The following is a 22,197-nucleotide window of genomic DNA, read 5'->3' on the forward strand; positions in this document are numbered from 1 at the left end:
CTGGATGTATGGTGGACAAATCTGGAACAGAGATAGATCAAATACTGAGGGATGCATTTGCACACTGTATATAAATTGCATTGTGAAACTACTAAAGTTCAGGAGGTGGCGCTCATGCACCAAAAACTGGTTCCGCATGTGACATCACTGAGAAGGGCATGCACATACGCGCTCTCGCGCACGCGCGTGTGTGTGTGTGTGTGTGTGTTTGTGATTTTGTGGACCGACAGTGACATAGATCTGCCCAGCTATGCTGGCCGCAGCAAAAAAACGAGTGGCGCCCAGGTGAGAAGTGAGAGAATCATCCTATATTACTCTGGTGAAAATAGACCCAGAGGGTCTCTCAATCAGAGCAGCCTAATCATCTTTCAATTGAAGTTTCAGACAGTTGACAAAAAATGCAGCTGATGCATCATGTGGCTATATCAGAACAGAATTAGTGGACTGGAGGAGATACTGAGAAGTCGTTACAGCTCTCATCAGTCACAACTTCAGGGAGAAGAAACAGCTGCAGCAACGTGGATCATGGAGTAGGCTATGTAGAAAGGGATAGCTTGTTTTGAGCTGTTGTAGCTTGCAGCAGTTTTAAGTCTGCAACACAATGTATGTTGCTTAATTGTCTCATTAAGGATGGACAGCACACTGTATGTTGCTTAATTGCCTCGTTAAGGAGGGAGGGCACACTGTATGTTGGTTAATTGCCTCGTTAAGGATGGAGGGCACACTGTATGTTGGTTAATCGCCTCGTTAAGGATGGAGGGCACACTGTATGTTGGTTAATTGCCTCGTTAAGGGTGTGCACTAGAACGTGCTCGCTCGCTCTCCCACCCTCTCTCCCTCTCTCTCCCTCTTGTACTGCCTGTGTGCTTGTGGAAAGCTGTAAGGTCAGCTGCAGCATTGCACTCATGTGCTATTCTGTCACAAAATCAAACACAAGAAGCAAACAGACATCCTGCAGCTACAGGCTAGTCTGCTCTTGTCACCGTAGAGAGTCTACGACCTGCAGATTACAGGGATTTGTGTAGTAGTCTCCCCTTCTGCGTTTGCACATGAAGCAGGCCCCGCCCACAATCAGCAGGAAAAGGAATAGAAGTCCACCCCCCACTCCGCCACCTATGGTGCCCAGGATGCATTCCGGCTGGGTGTCCAGGCTCGGTGGGGCCAGGGTGGGGCCAGGGTGGGGCCAGGGTGGGGGAGGTCAACAGCTGGTCCACACGGTGGTAATTACATTAACGGAGGTTGATGCTACCTCCTCCCGCCGGCTGGAGGAGACGATGTGTACACACTCCATACACTACAGAGCGCCTGGGCAGCTCGGGGACCATCACCTCACATACATACTCTCCTGTCGTCTCATTTGTGCCCTCAAGGGGCAGCGTGTGCCCCTTGCCCACCTGCGTCGCATTCTTGTACCAGACAGGTGAGGTTTTCAGAGAGGACAGAGCAGGTTGCGGTCAGACTCGCTCCTCAGGTCAACCAATGGGGGTCCTTTTAAATGCCAAGACCACAGTGTGAAGGTGCATCATCTAGAGCTGCAACGATTGATTGATTAATCAATTACTGTAGTCGATTGACAGCTTTTTTTTGGCAATTTTTTTTATGATTGATTAACCGTTTAGCCTAAAAAAAATATCTCATTCCAGCTTCTTAAATGTGAATATTTTCTGGTTTCTTCAGTCTTCTATGACAGTAAACTGATTATCTTAACCCTTGGGACAAAAGAATGGCTTTGGGCTTTTCACTATTTTGTGACATTTTATGGACCAAACTAATCGATTAGTCGAGAAAATAATCAACAAATTAATCGATAATGAAAATAATCATTAGTTGCAGCCCTAGCATCATCCATCCAAGTTGAATCAAAATCAGACCAGTGGTGTCTGACACACACTGTATAGTACACAGTGTACACACACACACACACACACACACACACACACACACACACACACACACACACACACACACACAGACACACACTCGTCACTCACACACACAAACACATTGATGAAGCTGAGATTTTTTACGCTGAGATACATCCATGTATGTATGTACAGTATGTATGTATGTATGTATGTATGTACTGTATGTGCATGTATGTATGTATGTATGTATGTATGTATGTATGTATGTATGTATGTATGTATGTATGTATGTATGTATGTATGTACTGTATGTGTATCTGTAAGGAATTAACAAAAGCTAATAAGTGAAAGTCCAGTCCTTTGAAATCTTTTTATTGATATTTATTTTCCTTTTTTTCCCCAGGGAGGGAAACAAAAACAAAAAACCACGCAAAACAAAAAATCGAGATACACACAGAATACATAGCCTTGTGAAGGCACAAAACAACTAAATAACTAAATAAAAATAACTGATTTGCAGCTCCAAGTGTCTCCTGTCCCTAAACTATTCACTTCCCTAGTTCGTTCCAAATAGGATTTGCAGAGTCCAGGGACACTTGAGTGTTTCTTTCTTTATTTAGACAGATGAAAAGCAGAGAGGACTCAAACCCAACCAGCACGGCCACGTAAAGATCAGAACCACTCATCTATCCCAGGGCACCAAACTCTGACCTAGTTATAAAGCAAAATGCACAAACAGCGGGGAAAAGCAGCTAAAAATAACCATGTAAAAGCCTGTCACTGCCTTGTTGCTCACATGTTTTTTCTCCATATATATATTCCATATATTTTATATATATATATTTTTTTCCATATATATCTGACTGCACCCAGGCAGGGCAAGCGCCAGCTGCTGCAGTACAACAGCAGTGTGAAGAAGGTGATGCTGATGGTGGATGTGACCAACCTGCCTGCTCCAGGGAAGGTGGCGGAGGACGCCCACCAGGCCATGCTCAACATCACCATCCCCGACACCCTGAGGTACTCCGGGGTTAGGTCCACGGTACGTCCACCGGGGGGCAGCACAGTACAGAGCGGGATCCTACTATAAACGCTGTCATCTTACCACAGAGCCTTAAAACCTATTTTTTCCCCCTCAAAGTAAGAACTGAAGTGTCAGCTTTCAAAGTGTTCCTCCACGACTTTCCTTTCTGTACAAATCAGTGCTGTTTGATTTTCCAGAAGGAAAAAAAGTATATATTTTTATATTTATCCTCTTCAGCTGACAGCTTGTTGGCTTTTGCAGGGGTGGGAAACATTCTTTTCCAGAGGGCCATACTGACTTACATCAAGTAAGCGAAGGGCCACACATTGGAGATCATACCTGCCAAGTCTCCCTGTTTTCAACCCTCTCTCCTGTTGTGATTGGTAATTTCTCGTTAATCTCACGATATAAATAAATAATGATACAAATCCAATGGCTGTAGCAGATGAGATTTATTCACATAATTCTACTTTTTATTGAGTTTTTGGAGGGTTTTTTTTTTTTTTCCGTGGAGGACTTTGGGGGCCGGATTGAGATGGTCCAGGGGGCTGGAGCCGGCCCTGGGGCCGCATTTTGCCCATGTGTGGTTGAGGGTCTAGGGCAGGGATACTCAACTTGCTTTGCCCGGGGGCCACTTTTGTGAAATGATAGGAGGCCAGGGGCCAGCTAATAAACAAACAATATACATTTTTCTGTAGCGGATTGTAGTTTTTTGGGGTGTCAGCCGGAGCTTAGTCTGACAATGTTGTGCACACCGGATAGTTAGTTAGGTTAAGTTAGTTAGGTTCAGTGCATACATAAGTGCCTGGGTAGCGAGCAGACGGCGGTATTTGTCAGTTTAACTGGAGCTCAGCCAAACTTTAGTTCACATTAGTTTTTATTATTGTGAATTAGATTGAAAACTAACGTGAAATTATTAGGAAATGGTCGGGGGGCCACTCTGCACCCTGTCGCGGGCTGCATCTGGCCCCCTGACCGCAAGTTGAGTATTACTGGTCTAGGGCCTAGAGACCCTCAAAAACCACTGGACTTTCTAGTGTCAAAGCAAGTGGAGGGTAAAAATGCTAGTGGTTTTAATTTGAGTCACACAAAATTGACACTTTTTTCCCCTCTGTTAAGAAAACTAATATTTTAAGACTCAATACAAGTTTTGAAGACTTACAGTATGTGGTGTTTTGTTTTCCAGTATGTCCGTGTTGAGTCACTCAACGCTGTACTGATTGTTTGCGCTTGCATCTCCAACCACTTGGACTGATGCATTGAATCCCTCTTTATTATGCTGATGTGTGTGCAGGAAAACGACGTGGAATGCACTCTTGAAGACACGGTGATTTGTGAGCTGGGGAATCCGTTAAAGAGCAATGAGAGGGTACGTTTGAATAGCGCCTAGTAGTCATGCCAATGATCTGGCCTCATAGTGACCCGTCTCTGTGACCTGTCTCCGTATAGTGACCTGTCTCTGTCCCTGTCAGGTGTCTCTGATGATCATCTTTGAGACAACGGGCATCACTCTGTACACGCAAGAGATTGAGTCCCACCTCCTGCTGTCCACGTAAGTGTCTTGTAAACATCTCTGCACACGGGCCTTTCCAGCGAAAAATCTTGTTCTTGTTGAATTGTTCTTGAGTCTATGCAATAACTGCACTTATGGCTGTTTTCTCGACTAATGTTAACGATGCCACTTGTAGCTTCGGGAAACGCCATTACTGTTTTGCCCTGATTGGCCCCCTGTCACGTCATCAACTACAGCGCAGTCCCTGATTGGCCTGATTACATTTACTTTCAGGAAATCGCTGGAAGCTCCCGTCATATGTCACAACCCTGCTCAAGGAAGTAACACATGAGAGGAGTAATACATCAAAGTAAAAGTTAAAACAATAATGTATTAACTAAAACTAAGGGAAAATAATTAGACAACACAAACGACATTCAAACAAACAAACAAAACAAAAAGTGCATCGGTGAGGAGGGAGAGAGACTGAATGGTCTGAAGGTCTTCTTAACTTCTTAAGCCTAGTAGTGAGTGCACCGGGCCCAGGGGCACACAATCAGCCTAACGACCCCAAAACCAGGCTCCTGCAAGACGGGGCCAGGAGAGAGGGAGGGTCATCACAAAAGTGACACTCTTCTTAGATTGGGGGACCCTGGGATCAAATGGGGGTCTGTGGTCCAATTTGTGTCACTTTAGTGGTCCTTGACGTGAAAAGTTTTGAGAACCGCTGCTCTAAGGGGTAAGATGAAAATGACTCTGAGTTATTCCTATCCATTTTTTTGGCACAGGTGCTTTAATTCAGATTTTACTTTCACATTTCTTAACAATAATATTAGTAACAATAACATTATTATTATTAATAATAATAATACTAATAATAATAAACTTTAGTTATGCAGCACTTTTCAACACAAGGTTACAAAGTGCTTTACAAAACAAGATAAAGTCACCAAGAGAGTTTTAAAAAATGACATAGTGCAAAAAGAAAATAGTATAAGAACAGTATAATAAAGTAAGGTAATAAAGCAAGGTTAAAAGAGAAAATGAAATGATAAAATCATACTGTAATATAAAGTAATAAAAGAGAAGGAGTAAAAAGCACACGATGAAAATGCTTTTACATTCAAGTGAGTTTTAAGGAGTATCTGTCGTTGGGTTCCATTTTTTGATTATATAGCATTACACAACAGATCATCATCAGATCCTTTCTTTAAAGCCATAAGACCGTTAAGAGAGAAGCATTAAATAACTCGACACGCTATACGCTTTTTCATTTTTAGACTAAATAGGGCAGAGTTATAATTTATACATCATTTTCTGTAGTAGTACATGTAGTAGTGCGTCTTTCCTCGCTGTTGTGGTCCTATCAAAACTCTTGGTTGTTTGTTCAGTCTGAGTGAGCAGGCGGACCTGACCCCTGTGCCTGTGGTCCTGCTGGTGGAGAACAACATCCTCACCACCTTCTCCATGTGAGTTCAACTGTAAATATAATACTTCCCCCTCTAGAGGATGACTGCATACAGCACGTAATGGTAAAATGATACAGTGCAGTTTTGGATGTCACACCACACAGTATCTGTATATATTTGCATATAACAGTAGTATTATTATATAACAATATAATAGTAGCATATCATTTATAGTAGTATATAATATATAGTGTTATATTTCTATCACTATCTATGCATTACCTTGCCATGTTTTTATGTTTTATTTTGCTTGCTTTTTTGTTGTTGTTTTTGTTTGCTTGTTCTTTTCCCTTGTTTTTGTTTATATTGTATGCATTGATGAAATTGTTAATATTGGTTTAATTTCTTAGGTAAGAGACCTTGAATAAGCCCATCAGGGTTTCCTGTCTCTACCTGCACAATCTTTTTTTTATCCACTTACTTCCTTTCTTTCTTTCTTTCTTTCTTTCTTTCTTTCTTTTTTAAATACAGTATGTGCGATTAAACTAAACTCAGCAGTATCTCCGTCATGTCTGTGCAGAGACAAGCAGGCAGTGCAGACCAACTTCAGACCCAGCGGGGAGGTGATGGGCGAGTCGGCCATGGTCAGCAGCGATGACGTGGGCAGTCTGGTGGAGTACACCTTCAGGGTGAGTCAGCTCCACCACTCACACGATGTTAGACCTCCACGATTGTTTATTGCATACTACTGTATGCGTGCAACTCACCCACATTTGCCTCGTCCCCACCCTGTCATTGAAACCAATTGGTTTATTCTTGGGAATTGTAATATAGAGAGTCAAAGTCAACGTCACTTCCTGCTTCCGCATGTGTACCAAGAGATTTTCATCCGCTGTTTATTTTCCCATAGACATTTCGTAAAATGCTTATAAAAATTGTTTTACTTGGTCAAACCACACGATTCAGCTATATTTAGAAACAGGAGAGAACACGGAACATTTAGCTAGGACCGGAACAAAAAAATAGCAGATAAAAAAAATAAAAAAAATCTACGTTGATTTGGCTTGAGTGAAATGTTCTATGGCCTCTCCTGTTTCTAAATATAGCTGAATTGTTCAGTTTGATCAAGTAAAACTATTTTTATAAGCATTTTACGAAATGTCTATGGGAAAATAAGCGGCGCATGAAAATCCCTTGGTACGCATGCTGAGGCAGGAAGTGACATTGACTTTGGCTCTCTATTGCATGGGGGAAGGAGTATTACAGTATGTGAGCCCTGGTCTTGTGGTGGTGGCACGAGCAGGGGTGGATGCTATTTAGGACTGACAAAGTTACAGCAGTGTTATTTCACTCCATAATATTCCATCCTTCTTCTGACTTATACTATATTCCACAGATGAAACGATATGAAAATTTCACATCACGATTATAGTGACCAAAATAATCATGGTTATCAGTATTATCGGGGTATTGTTAAAATATGCTGAAAGTGTTCAAAAAGTAACGTACTGATACACTCACTGAGATTATTTCACAAAATGTTATATTGAAAACTCAAACCAAAAAGTGCCTATACGCTTACTGAAACCATTTCAGCAAGGCGGCGCGCCTGCAGGGAGACTGTTGCTCAATTTGCTTGATGATGGACAGTATTTTCAAAGCGCTGTAACCATGGTAACACGGTTTTAATGATCATTAACATTTGAAGCGGTAATACTAACCGTCAGGAATTTGATCGTAGTTTATCATTAAACCGGTAAGGGTTTCATCCCGACTACATTCCTTTCCATGCTGACTTTTCTTCACCACTAGGTGGACATTCTGGGACAGCCTCTGGGGCACATGGGGACCCTGGCTGTGGAGTTTGAGTGGCCCTTTGAGGTAGCCAACGGCAAGTGGCTGCTTTACCTGACAGAGATTGTCTTAAAGGGGACAGCAGAGACTCACTGTGTCCCTCCTGGAGACATCGTCAACCTGCTGAACCTCACTGTAAGACTCCCTTCACTCTTCAGTCATTTACCTTGATCCGTGTCTCAAACTACGTTTGTTGAGTCCTTGACTCAGCACGCGAGAGTCCTAGTACATTAAAACAGCCCAGAACTCTTAATATCAAAAAGTTGCATTAGAGTTTTAACAAAAGGCCTTGTGTTCCAATGACTTAAAATTGAATTTGGTTGTTGTTACAGCTGAGATAATTGTAACCTAGTACTGTGCTGTATTCATACTGTACTGAACTGAGCTGATATTAAGGGAATGAAAAATACGGAGTTAATTTTGCTGAAGTTGAGTGTATTTTACTGTACCAGCCTGGCTGCGTTGTGTCTGCCAAAAACCACAAGTGTTCAGAAATAATTTTTGGAAAGAAAAACCTCTTTGTACCCACACACAAACCCGACCCAGAGAGCCCAAAATAGAAAACCATAATGCGTGTGGTCTACATATAGACAGTGGAAATGACAATGCTATTTTGGGAAGAATTTGGTAATGTCTTTATCAAAACCAGCAATTACCAGCAGACTACTGATGTCATGTCTTTCTCCTCTGTGTCTCCTCTGCTTCCTCCCCTCTGTTTGCCCTCTCGCTCTCTTGTCTTGCAGTTGTCAGAGGACAGAGGGAAGCGTCGCAAACGGGAGGTGAAGGTGGACGATATCGATGATGGCAGCTCGCCATACGTCATTGACCCGCGGGCAGTCATCAAAAGGGTGACCACCAGCCTTCTTACGCTACATGTATTGGTGAGGACTGGATCCATCCACCTTGTCAACAACTATGAAGAACTAAACAATTCAATACAGTCATCTAAACATTCAGATTTAAAAAAGAACGTATGTAACTACTCTCAATTAGATTTAGTGAGACACTGATCAAATGTCTATTTCACATCTCCACCCACCCCCCAGAAAATGCAGCAGCTAGGAGTTTAACTGGTACAAACAGTCTAGGCCTAAAGGAAATGCTTAAGGGACAACTAAGTTTAAGTCTAGGTCTAAAGGAAGTGCTTAAGGGACAACTAAGTTTAAGTCTAGGTCTAAAGGAAGTGCTTAAGGGACAACTAAGTTTAAGTCTAGGTCTAAAGGAAGTGCTTAAGGGACAACTAAGTTTAAGTCTAGGTCTAAAGGAAGTGCTTAAGGGACAACTAAGTTTAAGTCTAGGTCTAAAGGAAATGCTTAAGGGACAACTAAGTTTAAGTCTAGGTCTAAAGGAAGTGCTTAAGGGACAACTAAGTTTAAGTCTAGGTCTAAAGGAAGTGCTTAAGGGACAACTAAGTTTAAGTCTAGGTCTAAAGGAAGTGCTTAAGGGACAACTAAGTTTATGTCTAGGTCTAAAGGAAGTGCTTAAGGGACAACTAAGTTTATCTCTAGGTCTAAAGGAAGTGCTTAAGGGACAACTAAGTTTATGTCTAGGTCTAAAGCAGGAGTGGGCAACTATTTTTCATGGGGGGCCACATAAGAAATCCAGATTGTTGCCGGGGGCCGAACAAATATTGTCATGCCGTAATAGATGGGCAACTTTGATGATAGAGAGGGCCACAAAAAAAGTCCTCGCTACCAGATTTTGCTGAGGGCTGAACGGCGCCAGCGCGAAAAAATTGGGGCATTTGAAGCCAGGTTTAGAGCAATAACTCATTTTAAATTAACAGTTGTGATGTCATTATTCAGTCTTAACCACCAATATTTGATCCTTTTCTCACTCACTCCTATGTCACCACACTCTCCCTGCAGGGCTTGAAATTAACTTTTTTCACCACCTGCCAATATGGCTGCTAGATTTTAAAGTTACCAGCCAATTAGAATTTCCACTATCCGAAATGTTTTTCTTGAAATAAACCAGAATATGAGTGGGTTAATTTAAGCATAAGTATCAGTAAGTGGCCGGGATTCTCAAAGCTTGTGTTGAGGGTCACACGAACATGCACTCTTGAAGCTAAATAAATCCAAAACCAACAAGTTAATTATCTAAATTTCTACCTCAATGTAGAACAGCCATTTCTTACACATGAGATTACTTTTGGCCTTTTAGTCATAAAGATTATTGAAAGATATTCCATATTCCAGACTGAAATGCTATAACAGAAGAATATTGGCCAGAATGACATGAACATTTGGACACTTATTCAGCGGGTATCTTGCATGTTGCGTTCAGGTGCACTGTGAAAAAAAAAAAAAAAAAAAACTTTTTTTGCAATTCCATTGCGGGCCACACAGGGGGCCGTATGTTGCCCATGTGTGCTTTATAGTAACGTTCAGTCAGAACTCATTTATAATTAAGCCCATAGTTAATGAACTAATCATGTACAAAACACACACACAGTCACATATTTTATATACTGTATATGTTGTAAGCCTAATTTTTGCCATCACAGCTGCTTTTTACATGTATGGGATAATACAGGCTAATATACAAGGTGTCCCAAGCTCTGAGTCATTATAAACTCAATTAGCTACAGAAGCTAATGTTCACATTCAGTCCTTGTATATTTCTCTCATGTGTTCATCATTCCTTTCCTCCTCTGTGTGTGTGTGATTGAGAAATGAGATGCAGGTGGTGTTCATCCTAATTGGCCTGGTCAGGTGTCAGATTGCTGCTGGCTGATTGGCTGGTGGAGAGCATTTAAGCCAGTTGATGCCATCCTGTCGCCCCTTGCTCTCTTCATTCCCAACGATGATGGCTGCTGTGCTGACTGCTGTGTTCTGTCAGGTAGGAACTGTGTGTAGACCTACTTTAGTAGTTCTGCAGAACTTTATTAAGATGTGTCTTTATCTTGGTAGACCTGTGCAGTCTAAACTGTAAATAGTTACCTTCCAGATCTACACTTTTGTACACTGTAAATAACACTTACCCAAGTAGCAGAAAGTAGGGGGAGAAGCCCTTTAGTTTTTTGTAACATTTTCTGATGTTTATTTTGTAGGAGCTTATAGGTAAGAGCTGTGTCTCTTTTAATCCATCATTTTCTTTTCTTAGGTAAATTTAAGGTTGGGGATTAGTTTGATTGGTTAGTTGTGTTGGGGCCATGCTGTGCTCTGAAACTAAACCTGCTACTTGTGAACTTGTGATGGTGGTTTGGCTGATCATCCTTGGGAGTGGGAAGAGTGGGGGCACTTTTGTGTTGCGGTCCCGTTCCCTGAGGCCGGTTCCTAACATAATTGGGTGCTCGTCTGCTTTTCTCATTCGTCAGCACGTCGTGTGTGTGTATATATATATTTTATGTTTGTCTGGTGGGCAGTCTTTGTGCAGGTGGTAAATGGTGTTAGTCAAGGATGCTGCATGGAGCTGAGGAAGCTCATGGTGTTAAAGCTGGTGGAGAGGTTTGTTGGAGGAGGAGCCGGTCAGAGGGGACCAGTAAGACTGAGGAGCGGCGTGACAAGGCAGGGCCGTCAGTAGCACCGTTTCTCCTCTTTCTGTGTAGACTGCTACCCTACAAGAGTCTCCGTACATACTTGCCTGTCACTCTGACTCCCAAGCTGTCTAAATCAGCGATACAGACGTATTTACAAGTGTCACAGAAACATTTCAAAGCCACATATTGAGAAGAAGACTTCATAGCTTCTCGACATCGGGGTTAGAAAGCTTGTCGCTGCTCATGAATGCCTCTTTTCATCTGAAGTCTGTGCTGGTGACATTTTTTACCGAGCTTTCGGCCAGAGTGGCGCTGTTCAGCGCTCTGACGGCTGGGAGCTCTAACCTGGAAAAAAATATCACCAGCACAGACTTAAGATGAAAAGAGGCATTTATGAGTAGCGTCGAGCTTTCTAACCCCGACGTCGAGAAGCGATGAACCCTTCTTCTCAATATGTGGCTTTAAAATGTTTCTGTGACACTTGTAAATACGTCTGTATCACTGATTTAGATGGCTTGGGAGTCAGAGTCACAGGCAAGTCTATATACGGAGATGGGACTCTTGTAGGGTAGCATAGTCTACACAGAAAGAGGAGAAACGGTGCTACTGACAGCCCTGCCTTGTCACGCCCCTCCTCAGTCTTACTGGTCCCCTCTGACCGGCTCCACCTCCAACAAACATCTCCACCAGCTTTACCCCCATGAGCTTCCTCAGCTCCATGCACACCATTTACCACCTGCACAAAGACTGCCCACCAGACAAACATATAAAATATATATATATATATATACTCAGACGACGTGCTGACGAACGAGAAGCGGACGAGCCCCCAATTATGTTAGGAACCGGCCTCGGAACGGGACCCCACTCTTCTTACTCCCAAGGATGATCAGCCAAACCACCTTCACAAGTCGCAGGTTTAGTTTCAGAGCACAGCATGGCCCCAACAACAAACTAATCCCCAATCTTAAACTTAAGAAAAGGATGGATTAAATAAAAGACAGCTCTCACCTATAAGCTCCTACAAAATAAACATGAGAAAATGTTACTAAAGGCTTCTCCCTCCTACTTTACTTGGGTAAGATGTTAGTGTACAAAAGTCTAGCGCTGGAAGTAGCTATTTACAATTTAAACTGCACAGGTCCACCTAGATAACACATCGTAAGGTTCTCAAGAACTAAGTAGGCCTACACAGTTCCTACCTGACAGAACACAGCACAGTTGGGAGTACAATGAGTGGACTTATGTCAAGTACACACTGAGGAAAGGAATGATGTGAACACATGACACAGACTAAACGTTTAAATGCTATGGCTGAAAGAGTTTTGAATGATAGCCCAAACTTTTATTTCACCTGTGTCTGCACTGTTAAATGGGGATGCCAGTCCTTGCAGTCATTGCCACCGATGATGGGTGACTCTTTGTTCTGGCAGGTAGGCACTGTGTGTAGGCCTACTTTGGTAGTTCTTTAGTAGAACTTTAAGAACTGTCCTTGTCTAGGTAGACTTGTGCAGTCCAAACTGTAAATAGCTACCTTCCAAATCTATACTTTTTTTTTTACACTAAATAACTCTTACCCAAGTAGTAGGAGGGAGAAGCCCTTTAGTTTTGTAACATTGTCATGTTTATTTTGTAGAAGCTTATAGGTGAGAGCTGTGTCTATTTTTTTTTAATCCATCCTTTTCTTATGTTTAAGGTTGGCGATTAGTTTGATTTGTTGATGTTGGGGCCATGCTGTGCTCTGAAACTAAACCTGCTACTTCTGAAGGTGGTTTGGCTGATCCATCTTTGGGAGTGGGAAGAGTGGGGGCACTTTTGTGTTGCCGTCTCCTTCCCCGAGGCCGGTTCCTAACATAATTAGGGGGTCACCCGCTTTTCTCGTTCGTCAGCACGTCGTCTGAGTATATATATATATATTTTATATGTTTGTCTGGTGGGCAGTCTTTGTGCAGATGGTAAATGGTGTGCATGGAGCTGAGGAAGCTCATGGTGGTAAAGCTGGTGGAGATGTTTGTTGGAGGAGGAGCCGGTCAGAGGGGACCAGTAAGACTGAGGAGGGGCATGACAAGGCAGGGCCGTCAGTAGCACCGTTTCTCCTCTTTCTGCGTAGACTATGCTACCCTACAAGAGTCCCGTCTCCGTACATAGACTTGCCTGTGACTCTGACTCCCAAGCCGTCTAAATCAGTGATACAGACGTATTTACAAGTGTCACAGAAACATTTCAAAGCCACATATTGAGAAGAAGGGTTCATCGCTTGTCGACGTCGGAGTTAGAAAGCTTGACGCTGCTCATAAATGCCTCTTTTCATCTGAAGTCTGCTGGTGATATTTTTTCCAGGTTAGAGCTCTCAGCCGTCACAGCGCCACTCTGGCCAAAGGCTCGGTAAAAAATATCACCAGCACAGACTTCAGATGAAAAGAGGCATTTATGAGCAGCGTCGAGCTTTCTAACCCTGACGTCGAGAAGCTATGAACTCTTCTTCTCAATATGTGGCTTTGAAATGTTTCTGTGACACTTGTAAATATGTCTGTATCGCTGATTTAGACGGCTTGGGAGTCAGAGTGACAGGCACGTCTATGTACGGAGACTCTTGTAGGGTAGCAGTCTACACAGAAAGAGGAGAAACGGTGCTACTGACGGCCCTGCCTTGTCACGCCCCTCCTCAGTCTTACTGGTCCCCTCTGACCGGCTCCTCCTCCAACAAACATCTCCACCAGCTTTACCACCATGAGCTTCCTCAGCTCCATGCAAAGCCACCTTGACTAACACCATTTACCACCTGCACAAAGACTACCCATCAGACAAACATAAAATATATATATACACACACACGACGTGCTGACGAATGAGAAAAGCAGACGAGCACCCAATTATGTTAGGAACCGGCCTCAGGGAACGGGACCGCAACACAAAAGTGCCCCCACTCTTCCCACTCCCAAGGATGATCAGCCAAACCACCATCACAAGTTCACAAGTAGCAGGTTTAGTTTCAGAGCACAGCATGGCCCCAACACAACTAACCAATCAAACTAATCCCCAACCTTAAATTTACCTAAGAAAAGAAAATGATGGATTAAATAAGAGACACACCTCTTAACTATAAGCTCCTACAAAATAAACATCAGAAAATGTTACAAAAAACTAAAGGGCTTCTCCCCCTACTTTCTGCTACTTGGGTAAGTGTTATTTACAGTGTACAAAAGTGTAGATCTGGAAGGTAACTATTTACAGTTTAGACTGCACAGGTCTACCAAGATAAAGACACATCTTAATAAAGTTCTGCAGAACTACTAAAGTAGGTCTACACACAGTTCCTACCTGACAGAACACAGCAGTCAGCACAGCAGCCATCATCGTTGGGAATGAGGAGAGCAAGGGGCGACAGGATGGCATCAGCTGGCTTAAATGCTCTCCACCAGCCAATCAGCCAGCAGCAATCTGACACCTGACCAGGCCAATTAGGATGAACACCACCTGCATCTCATTTCTCAATCACACACACACAGAGGAGGAAAGGAATGATGAACACATGAGAGAAATATACAAGGACTGAATGTGAACGTTAGCTTCTGTAGCTAATAATAATAAAATAAAAGGGTAGGCATTTATAAGCTGCGGCTTCAGCCTACACCTTTTCGGTCTCCTATATATAAACGCACATTATTACTGTAATGCATTCATGTGAAACTGAAAAATTGACCGAAATAAATTATTTACTTACTTACTTACTTACTTACTTAATTGAGTTTATAATGACTCAGAGCTTGGGACACCTTGTATATTAGCCTGTATTATCCCATACATGTAAAAAGCAGCTCTGATGGCAAAAATTAGGCTTACAACATATACAGTATATAAAATATGTGACTGTGTGTGTGTTTTGTACATGATTAGTTCATTAACTATGGGCTTAATTATAAATGAGTTCTGACTGAACGTTACTATAAAGCACACATGGGCAACATACGGCCCCCCTGTGTGGCGGGTATGTGTTAGAGGGTACACACAGGAAAATACTGTCACAGAGGACTAAGAGATGATTTACCATCTAAGCCTTACTAAAGGAAGTGCTTAAGGGACAACTCATTTTTGGGGAGATTGACCAAAGTCATGCATGTGTCCCCAGTAGATCATTGACTCTGGTGTCTTATGCTAAGACTGTAGCATGCACTGTGTTCAGTTCAGTGCTATTATTTTTAGTTTTTTTTTTTTTTTTTTAGATGTTTCAATTTATTTTATGGCTTTGATGTTTCCTTTTATTTGATTGTTAAACTCTGTTTTATATCACACTATAAGTTTTATACTTTTATATCTAGATTTATTATATTATATTAATACATTTCGGACATGCTATGGAGAGTATAATAGCACTGTCAAATGCTTCGATTATATACATCCAAAAAAATACATTTTCTGTTTTACAACCTTTTGCTGACCTACAGTAAAAATGCAAATAGTCAGATGATCCATATTTTTTCCACGTGGATAATTGTTGTTCTTTCTCTGCTGTGTGATGAAGGAATGCTCCACGGGGAAAGCACGATGCGTGACCTTTACCTGTCCTCTGCTCAACATGACTCACTCGGCCAAGGTCATCGTGAGGTCGCGCGTCTGGAACAGCACAATGCTCGAGGTCAGATCTCTCACACACACACACACACACACACACACACACACACACACACCACATAGGGACATGGAGCTTCCTTTCACCTGGTTTCTGTTCTCCTTGGAGCCATCTGAGCTCTTTTTGAGATGTTTCGAATGCGTCTGTGGGATCCTGCAGGACTATGCCAACGCTCACCAGGTGAGGGTCAAGGGTCAAGCCACACTGAAGCTCATCACAGACAAACCAACCATCAAAATGGAGAACCAGAGCATCGAGGTGGGTGTTAATCCATACATAGATTCTGTATTATCTCTATCTATCTATATCTATTATAGAACATTTCACTCGGACCAAAACTTAAAAAACCAACATTGAAAAAATATTTTCTTTAAATCCGCAGTTTTTTTTAACATTTTGGTCTCAGTGAAATGTTATGTGGTCTCTCCTGTTTCTAAATATATCTGAGCCGTTTGGTTTGACCAAGTCAAACTATTTTCATAAGCATTTTACCAAATGTCTATGGGGAAATAAATGGCGGATGAAAATCTCTGGTACAGTGTTGAAGTAGGAAGTGACGTTTCACAAAATAGATTTTTTTATATTATAATAATATTGTCTGTTGAGGGGCAGGATTGGCAGTGACGATGATGATGAGATGATGCTGATATTGGTGATAATGATGGTCTTCCAGTTCAGAGTGGACATAGACCCACTTCTAGATGGGGAGGAGAAGTCGATCTACGCAGTCCCGCTGTGGATCATCATCGCTTCTGCTGTAGGAGGGATTGTGTTGCTGGCAGTCATCAGCCTTATATTGTGGAAGGTGAGAGGACCAAACACATCACATACACAGATTTGCGATGAGTCCCCCCACATACTGTATATTTGCTCACCCCAAAGCTCTTCTTCTATGGATTATATGACCGTTGCTGACCTAATTGATGTGAGCAGAAACTGACTCATCTATAACGTCAATATCGAACCCCCCCAGTGTGGCTTCTTCCGGAGGGCCAGCAGGAGGGAGATGTATGAGGCCAGGGACCAGAAGGCTGAGATGAAGATGCAGCCCTCTGATGAGGTGAAGCTGCAGCCCTTAGACAGAGAGGCTGAGTGAGGACTACTGAGAAGCCCGGGTTCCCCTGCAGTGGGGGCCCAGCAGCACACACCAGTAGGGGTTTTGGGTAATATCTCACCCCTTCAAATGGATATGAATTAAAGGGAAAAAATGCCACTTTTCAACCAGCTTTGTATCACTCCAAAATCTGTAGTATATGCAGATGAACGGCCATGCGAGCCGGCGCAGCTTCGAGATCTGCTCTTCTGATGTTTGAGGAAGTCGAGCAGATCCTGAAGCCACGCCCCAGAGACACACAGAGACACAGAGAGTATTGAAAACATCTGTTGTGTGTTTCACACTATGTCCCCATTTGGGATAGAGATAAGGTTTAAACGTGGCGAATTGTTCCTTTAATACAGTTACTGGCAGGGCTAAGTGTTGGGTGTGATTCAACTGGCTTGGGATTCCACTTTCTTGCTAATTATGCCTCTTCTAATTCTGTCAGCGCCTTCTAGTTCAGTGGTTCTCAACGTGGGGTCTAGGGGACCACCAGGGGTCGTTGAAGGGATTCCGGGGGTCCCCGAGCAAATTGATTGAGCATTTAGAGAATGTACTGTACTCCAATGATTACTTTGATCATAGTTTCAGAGATAGTCGATTCTGGACAAAATCATATCCACCAATAAACTCTTAGATTTGGGTCCGAGAGACAAAATCTCATAAATTCTCAGGCCCTATGTGGACTGAATTGGGTGTCCTTGATATGATAAAGGTTGAGAATCACTGATCTAGCTAACTAATATCTGTTCTACTTCCTTTTCAGCCTGTTACTTCCTTCCCTTGCACTGCTGCTATTTCTATGCCTCCGCCGGTGATAGCCGTGGCTGGAGGCATTATGTTTTCGGGTTGTCCGTCCGTCCGTCCGATTCTCGTTAACGCGATATCTCAGGAACGCCTTGATGGAATTGCTTCAAATTTGGCTCTAACGTCCACTTGGACTCAAGGATCAACTGATTAGATTTTAGTGGTCAAACATCAAAGTTCAAGGCCTTGTGCCCTAAAGAAATACACTTGTCTGTTTAACTGGGACTGTAAATTCATGTAAATTCCCTGCACATTTAATGCCTATTTAACTTAGCCTGTAAATTTCATGTACATTCAATGTAAACTCTTATTTAACTCCGACTGTAAATTCATGTAAATCCACTGCCTATTTAACGTCTACTCAGTCTGTAAATCTCATGTAAATTCAACGTAAATTCATATTTATCATCCACAGAACACTTCACCACTCATAAAATAAATAAATAAGTAAATATTGTAAATATATATATTTAATATAAGTAAATATTGTATATATTTACTCGATTTGATTGCACTTGCAACTTTGTGATTGTCTTTAGTTATCTTCCTACTTCTTATCTCTGTATATTGATGTGACCGCTACGCTGCATACAGACACTAAGACAAATTCCTCGTATGTAACTTGCATACTGTGGCAATAAAAGTGATTCTGATTCTGATTGGACACAAAAGGCCAGATGGCCTTGCCTCTAAAATGATGAAACTCCCACCCTGCGGCACCAGCTCGCCCTCAAATCATTCTCTGAGCGCTTTTCTCTCTTTCCTCTAGCTGTAGCCGTTTAAAACTGACTGAGGCTCGAACCCTTGACCTCAAAAGTGCTGGACAGTAATCCAACTCTGTGAACCACTGTGTCACACTTGTTAGGACAGGTCTTCTCAGAGCTTTTCAGTCGTTCGTCTGCGTGTCCATTTTCATAACTCTAACTGACTCGTACCCTCAACCTCAAAACTGTCATTGTCATGTCAAACTCTGTGAGCCACCGAGTCTCACAAGGGCAAGTGTTTTCTGTCAGAGCTTTTCAGTCTTCACTTGAGAAGTTCTTCAAAGTCTAAGCTTTCACTGAGGCTCAACTCCAAAACTTCCAAATGGTGGTGTGGCCATAGGTGTCATTTACAATGGGGACATGTCACCATCACTTTTCTACACAAAGTGACGCCCTTGTGTACTCGGATGTCAAATATGGTCTGACAGAGAATTCTGGAAATTTGAGTCTGGAAAAGTATGGATTTTGAAATGGAAAATGTGTAGGAACCCTAGTATTTCATCTTACTCAGTAGGATTTTGTCAGCCTCTTTTTAACTCTCTAACTTGGTTTGAATTCCTTACCCTCTGAATCCTCACTGCTCTTCTCACGCAGCCATTAATCCCAACTCTCCCGCTGTTTGAGTGTATCCTTCCTTTAATTTCACCTCCCTGTCTCCCTCTCCCTACTAGCTTGGATTCTTCAAGCGAGCCCTCTACTACCGGATAATGCCAAAGCACCAGGGGGTGAAGATCCGCAAGGCTGAGCGCTCTCAGTTCAATCTAGGCTTTCAGCCCGAGGAGCCACAGAAAAAGTATTGGATCACCAACTGGTCCGAGATGCAGCATTATCACTACTGAACCTTCTACTTTGAATCCTAAACTCTTCACCTTCCCACTGTTTTAAGAGAGAACACTGGGCTTGATCAAGCCGTCAACCTTCGCAGAACATGGACCATCTGTGGATCTTACCCTCAGTTCTCTTCCGATCGCTGCGTATCAAGACTTCACTAATGGAGAGCCCTCTTTCCTTCTAGCCAAAATACTTGTGGAACTCTGTGTTGCGCATTTCTGCACTCTGAAGGCATAGGTAGGGTCACATGGCATGGGTAGGGTCACATGGGGCAACCTCATTATGGGTGTTTATCGGAAAACCTGGCATTTTGCATTCTTGATGTTTGATTTTCAAAGTACTGTTTTAAAAGTATTTAAGCCCCTTTTTGGATTAAGTGGATCCTTACCTCTCAGGAAAATGTGCCGTGCCATCTCAGGCTATCTTATTTTTTTATTTTTTCACATATAAACAACATGCATATCTGTGTTTTGTCAACCCTGTTACCGACATAACAATTACTGTTTGAAAAGGTTTTAAATCCATATTTAGAACAAATCTGATATATTATGAAAGATAAAGTCTCCCTTGTTACACTAAGTGTGTTTGTAAAGTGAGAATATTGAGGAGTTTACTTTTTTCCCATGGACGAATATGCCCATTTACATTTGGCACTTTCACAGCATCTTCTGTTTAAGAAAAAGTTATGTAAACAAACTAATAATACCTAAATTTCTTTGAGTGGATTACTGGTACTTTTTAATTAACGCATAACATTCGTTTATTTTACATGTGTCTTTTCAATTTATATTAGAATATTATACATAAGTAACAGGGCTGACACCTCAGTAACATGGTTGACAACAGTTAGCATATTGGTTATACTGCCTGTTTAAGTTATATTTATGGATGTAATAGGGTTATTTATGGAGTTGTAACGGAGTTAGTTATGTGACAATCATAAACCTTTAATTCAACATTACTAATCAGAATATTTTGGAGACAGATTTATTGAGAGGTTTCAGCATAGAAGATGATGAAAAATGATGATACTGTGGATGTAAATGTAAGCCAATTGTTTTATTCAAAATACTGAAATGACATCACATTCCTCACGCCTTTGTTTATTTTGGTCCAATGTATAAAGTGCAAACCATATCCCAACAAAACTCTGAACGTCCCTCCCAATCACAGCATTCTAAAAAAGAACAAGAAAATTTTAGCGTTTCGGAACATTTTGACGCCTGTTTAACATCTGGCAGAATCTTTGGCAGAACTTTCTCAAGGCTGTCTCTATTTTGGTCCAATGTATAAAGTGCAAACCTGACATAACCCAACATTCCCCCAATCACAGCATTCTAAAAAAGAAAAATAGTGCATTTTAGAACATTTTCACATTTTCACAGTGAAATGCAGACAGCCAAAGCAGCCATAGATCAGTGCATGACGCCACCTATAAATCCAGATCCAGAGCCAAATCCTATATGGTGCCCAACCCGTCTGGGCTTACAAGACACAAATCATTCAAGTTCAACAATACAAACAAATCAACAAACAAGCTTCTTTCTCTCCCTCTTTGACCTTAAACGCCCCTGTTCACGTTGCCTTGAGGGCCCTGGATTGGGTCTTAAATCAGGCTCTTCATCACGCCCTGGATTTGGCTCTGGATCTGGACTTATAGGTGGCGTCATGCACTGATCTATGGCTGCTGCACTTGCTGCTTTGGCTGTTCTGCATTTCACTTGTGCTGCTCTCCATTTCCGCGGCTTGGCTCTCCTTTCTCTGTCACTTAGTTCACTAACAGACAGCCTTTTCCCCGTGTCTCTGTCCTTTCTCCATTTTGCCCTCTCTTTTCCTAAATAGTCTTCTCGCCTCTCGGGATCAGCATCTCTGCGTTCTCTGTATCGCCGCTGTTTTTCAGCGGCAGAAAGGGGCATCCTAATAAAATAATAAAACACAAATACATAGATCAATCTATCGTTAACGGTAACCTTCCTACAATTAAAAAAATAATTAATTTGATTTACAAAGCACATTTCTAAAACCCAATGCACTGATAGTGTATTAATATAGATTAGTAGACCTATAGTCAGTAACATCAACACACTTTAGCCTACCTATCAGTTTAATAAATAGAAAAGCATAATATTTAGGGATGAAACTGTAAAAAACTATTGTCAAGAAAAGTTTATTTTCATGTACACAAAAGCATACTTTCGTCAACCCTGTTGACGGTAACAGGGTTGACGAAAATGTTGTTGGCAGCCATTACTAGCCATCTGGTAAAGGTGCTAACACCACATGGTGTGCATTCATGAGAGGCCGAAATTATCTTATATATCTACATTTAAAATTCCAAACAAATAACTTTTTAATGTATGCTTTTCTGGTAACAGGGCTGACACAGCGTGCTCGTCCCCCTCTGTCAGACATTACAAAACTTGAAGAAAATTCATTAAAAGCAGATGTCACTTATCTTTCCACCATCATCTTTAGAAAAGGCAGGTGATGTCACTTCCTGGAAATGCTACAACTTTTGGAACAGTCCATTATGTCTGAAGGGGTGTTTTTGTTCAAAGTAACAGGGTTGACGACAACATGGATACAATACTATATTGTTCTTTTTCTCATCATTTCACACATATTAAGAATAACACTCATTTATGAGTAATGAAACAACACTTGGGGCATTATAGCCTATAGGTGTATGTTTTTTTATGATAGTTTGATGTTTTTTGGCCTTAATAGCTAGCCAAAGTAGAAAGATCAGACTGAGATACAGGTCATTTTCGCATTTTTTGCAAGATGCTTCACACAAAAAAGTGTTTAAAACTCTTTAAAAACAAAATGAAGAAATGATTAATTTGTTTTTATTAAGATACATATCTGGGGAAGTAAATTATAAAATGATTTATTGCTTATTTGTTGTTTATTCAGATTTACAGAGGAATGTTGTTCCAGA

The 22,197-nt window shown here is 41.7% G+C and overlaps 1 protein-coding gene across 1 annotated transcript in view; it reads left to right on the top strand.

Annotated features, from left to right (window-relative positions):
- The window catches only part of itga3b (integrin, alpha 3b), a gene marked incomplete at its 5' end in the record, with an annotated part of 78,244 nt that extends 58,287 nt beyond the window's left edge, over positions 1 to 19,957 (top strand). Inside the window, 13 exons of the mRNA XM_083635864.1 lie at positions 2,739 to 2,907; positions 4,184 to 4,258; positions 4,362 to 4,441; positions 5,773 to 5,850; positions 6,371 to 6,479; positions 7,603 to 7,779; positions 8,388 to 8,525; positions 15,651 to 15,764; positions 15,918 to 16,016; positions 16,432 to 16,563; positions 16,732 to 16,850; positions 18,527 to 18,656; positions 19,097 to 19,957. Coding sequence (XP_083491990.1) covers positions 2,739 to 2,907; positions 4,184 to 4,258; positions 4,362 to 4,441; positions 5,773 to 5,850; positions 6,371 to 6,479; positions 7,603 to 7,779; positions 8,388 to 8,525; positions 15,651 to 15,764; positions 15,918 to 16,016; positions 16,432 to 16,563; positions 16,732 to 16,850; positions 18,527 to 18,656; positions 19,097 to 19,264 — 1,588 coding nt within the window. The 3' untranslated portion in view covers positions 19,265 to 19,957. The remainder of the gene's footprint in view (positions 1 to 2,738; positions 2,908 to 4,183; positions 4,259 to 4,361; positions 4,442 to 5,772; positions 5,851 to 6,370; positions 6,480 to 7,602; positions 7,780 to 8,387; positions 8,526 to 15,650; positions 15,765 to 15,917; positions 16,017 to 16,431; positions 16,564 to 16,731; positions 16,851 to 18,526; positions 18,657 to 19,096) is intronic.
- Between the last annotated feature and the right edge of the window lie 2,240 nt (positions 19,958 to 22,197).

Source organism: Poromitra crassiceps (genome assembly GCF_964638095.1).
Source record: "Poromitra crassiceps genome assembly, chromosome: 4".
Lineage (NCBI taxonomy): Eukaryota > Metazoa > Chordata > Actinopteri > Beryciformes > Melamphaidae > Poromitra > Poromitra crassiceps.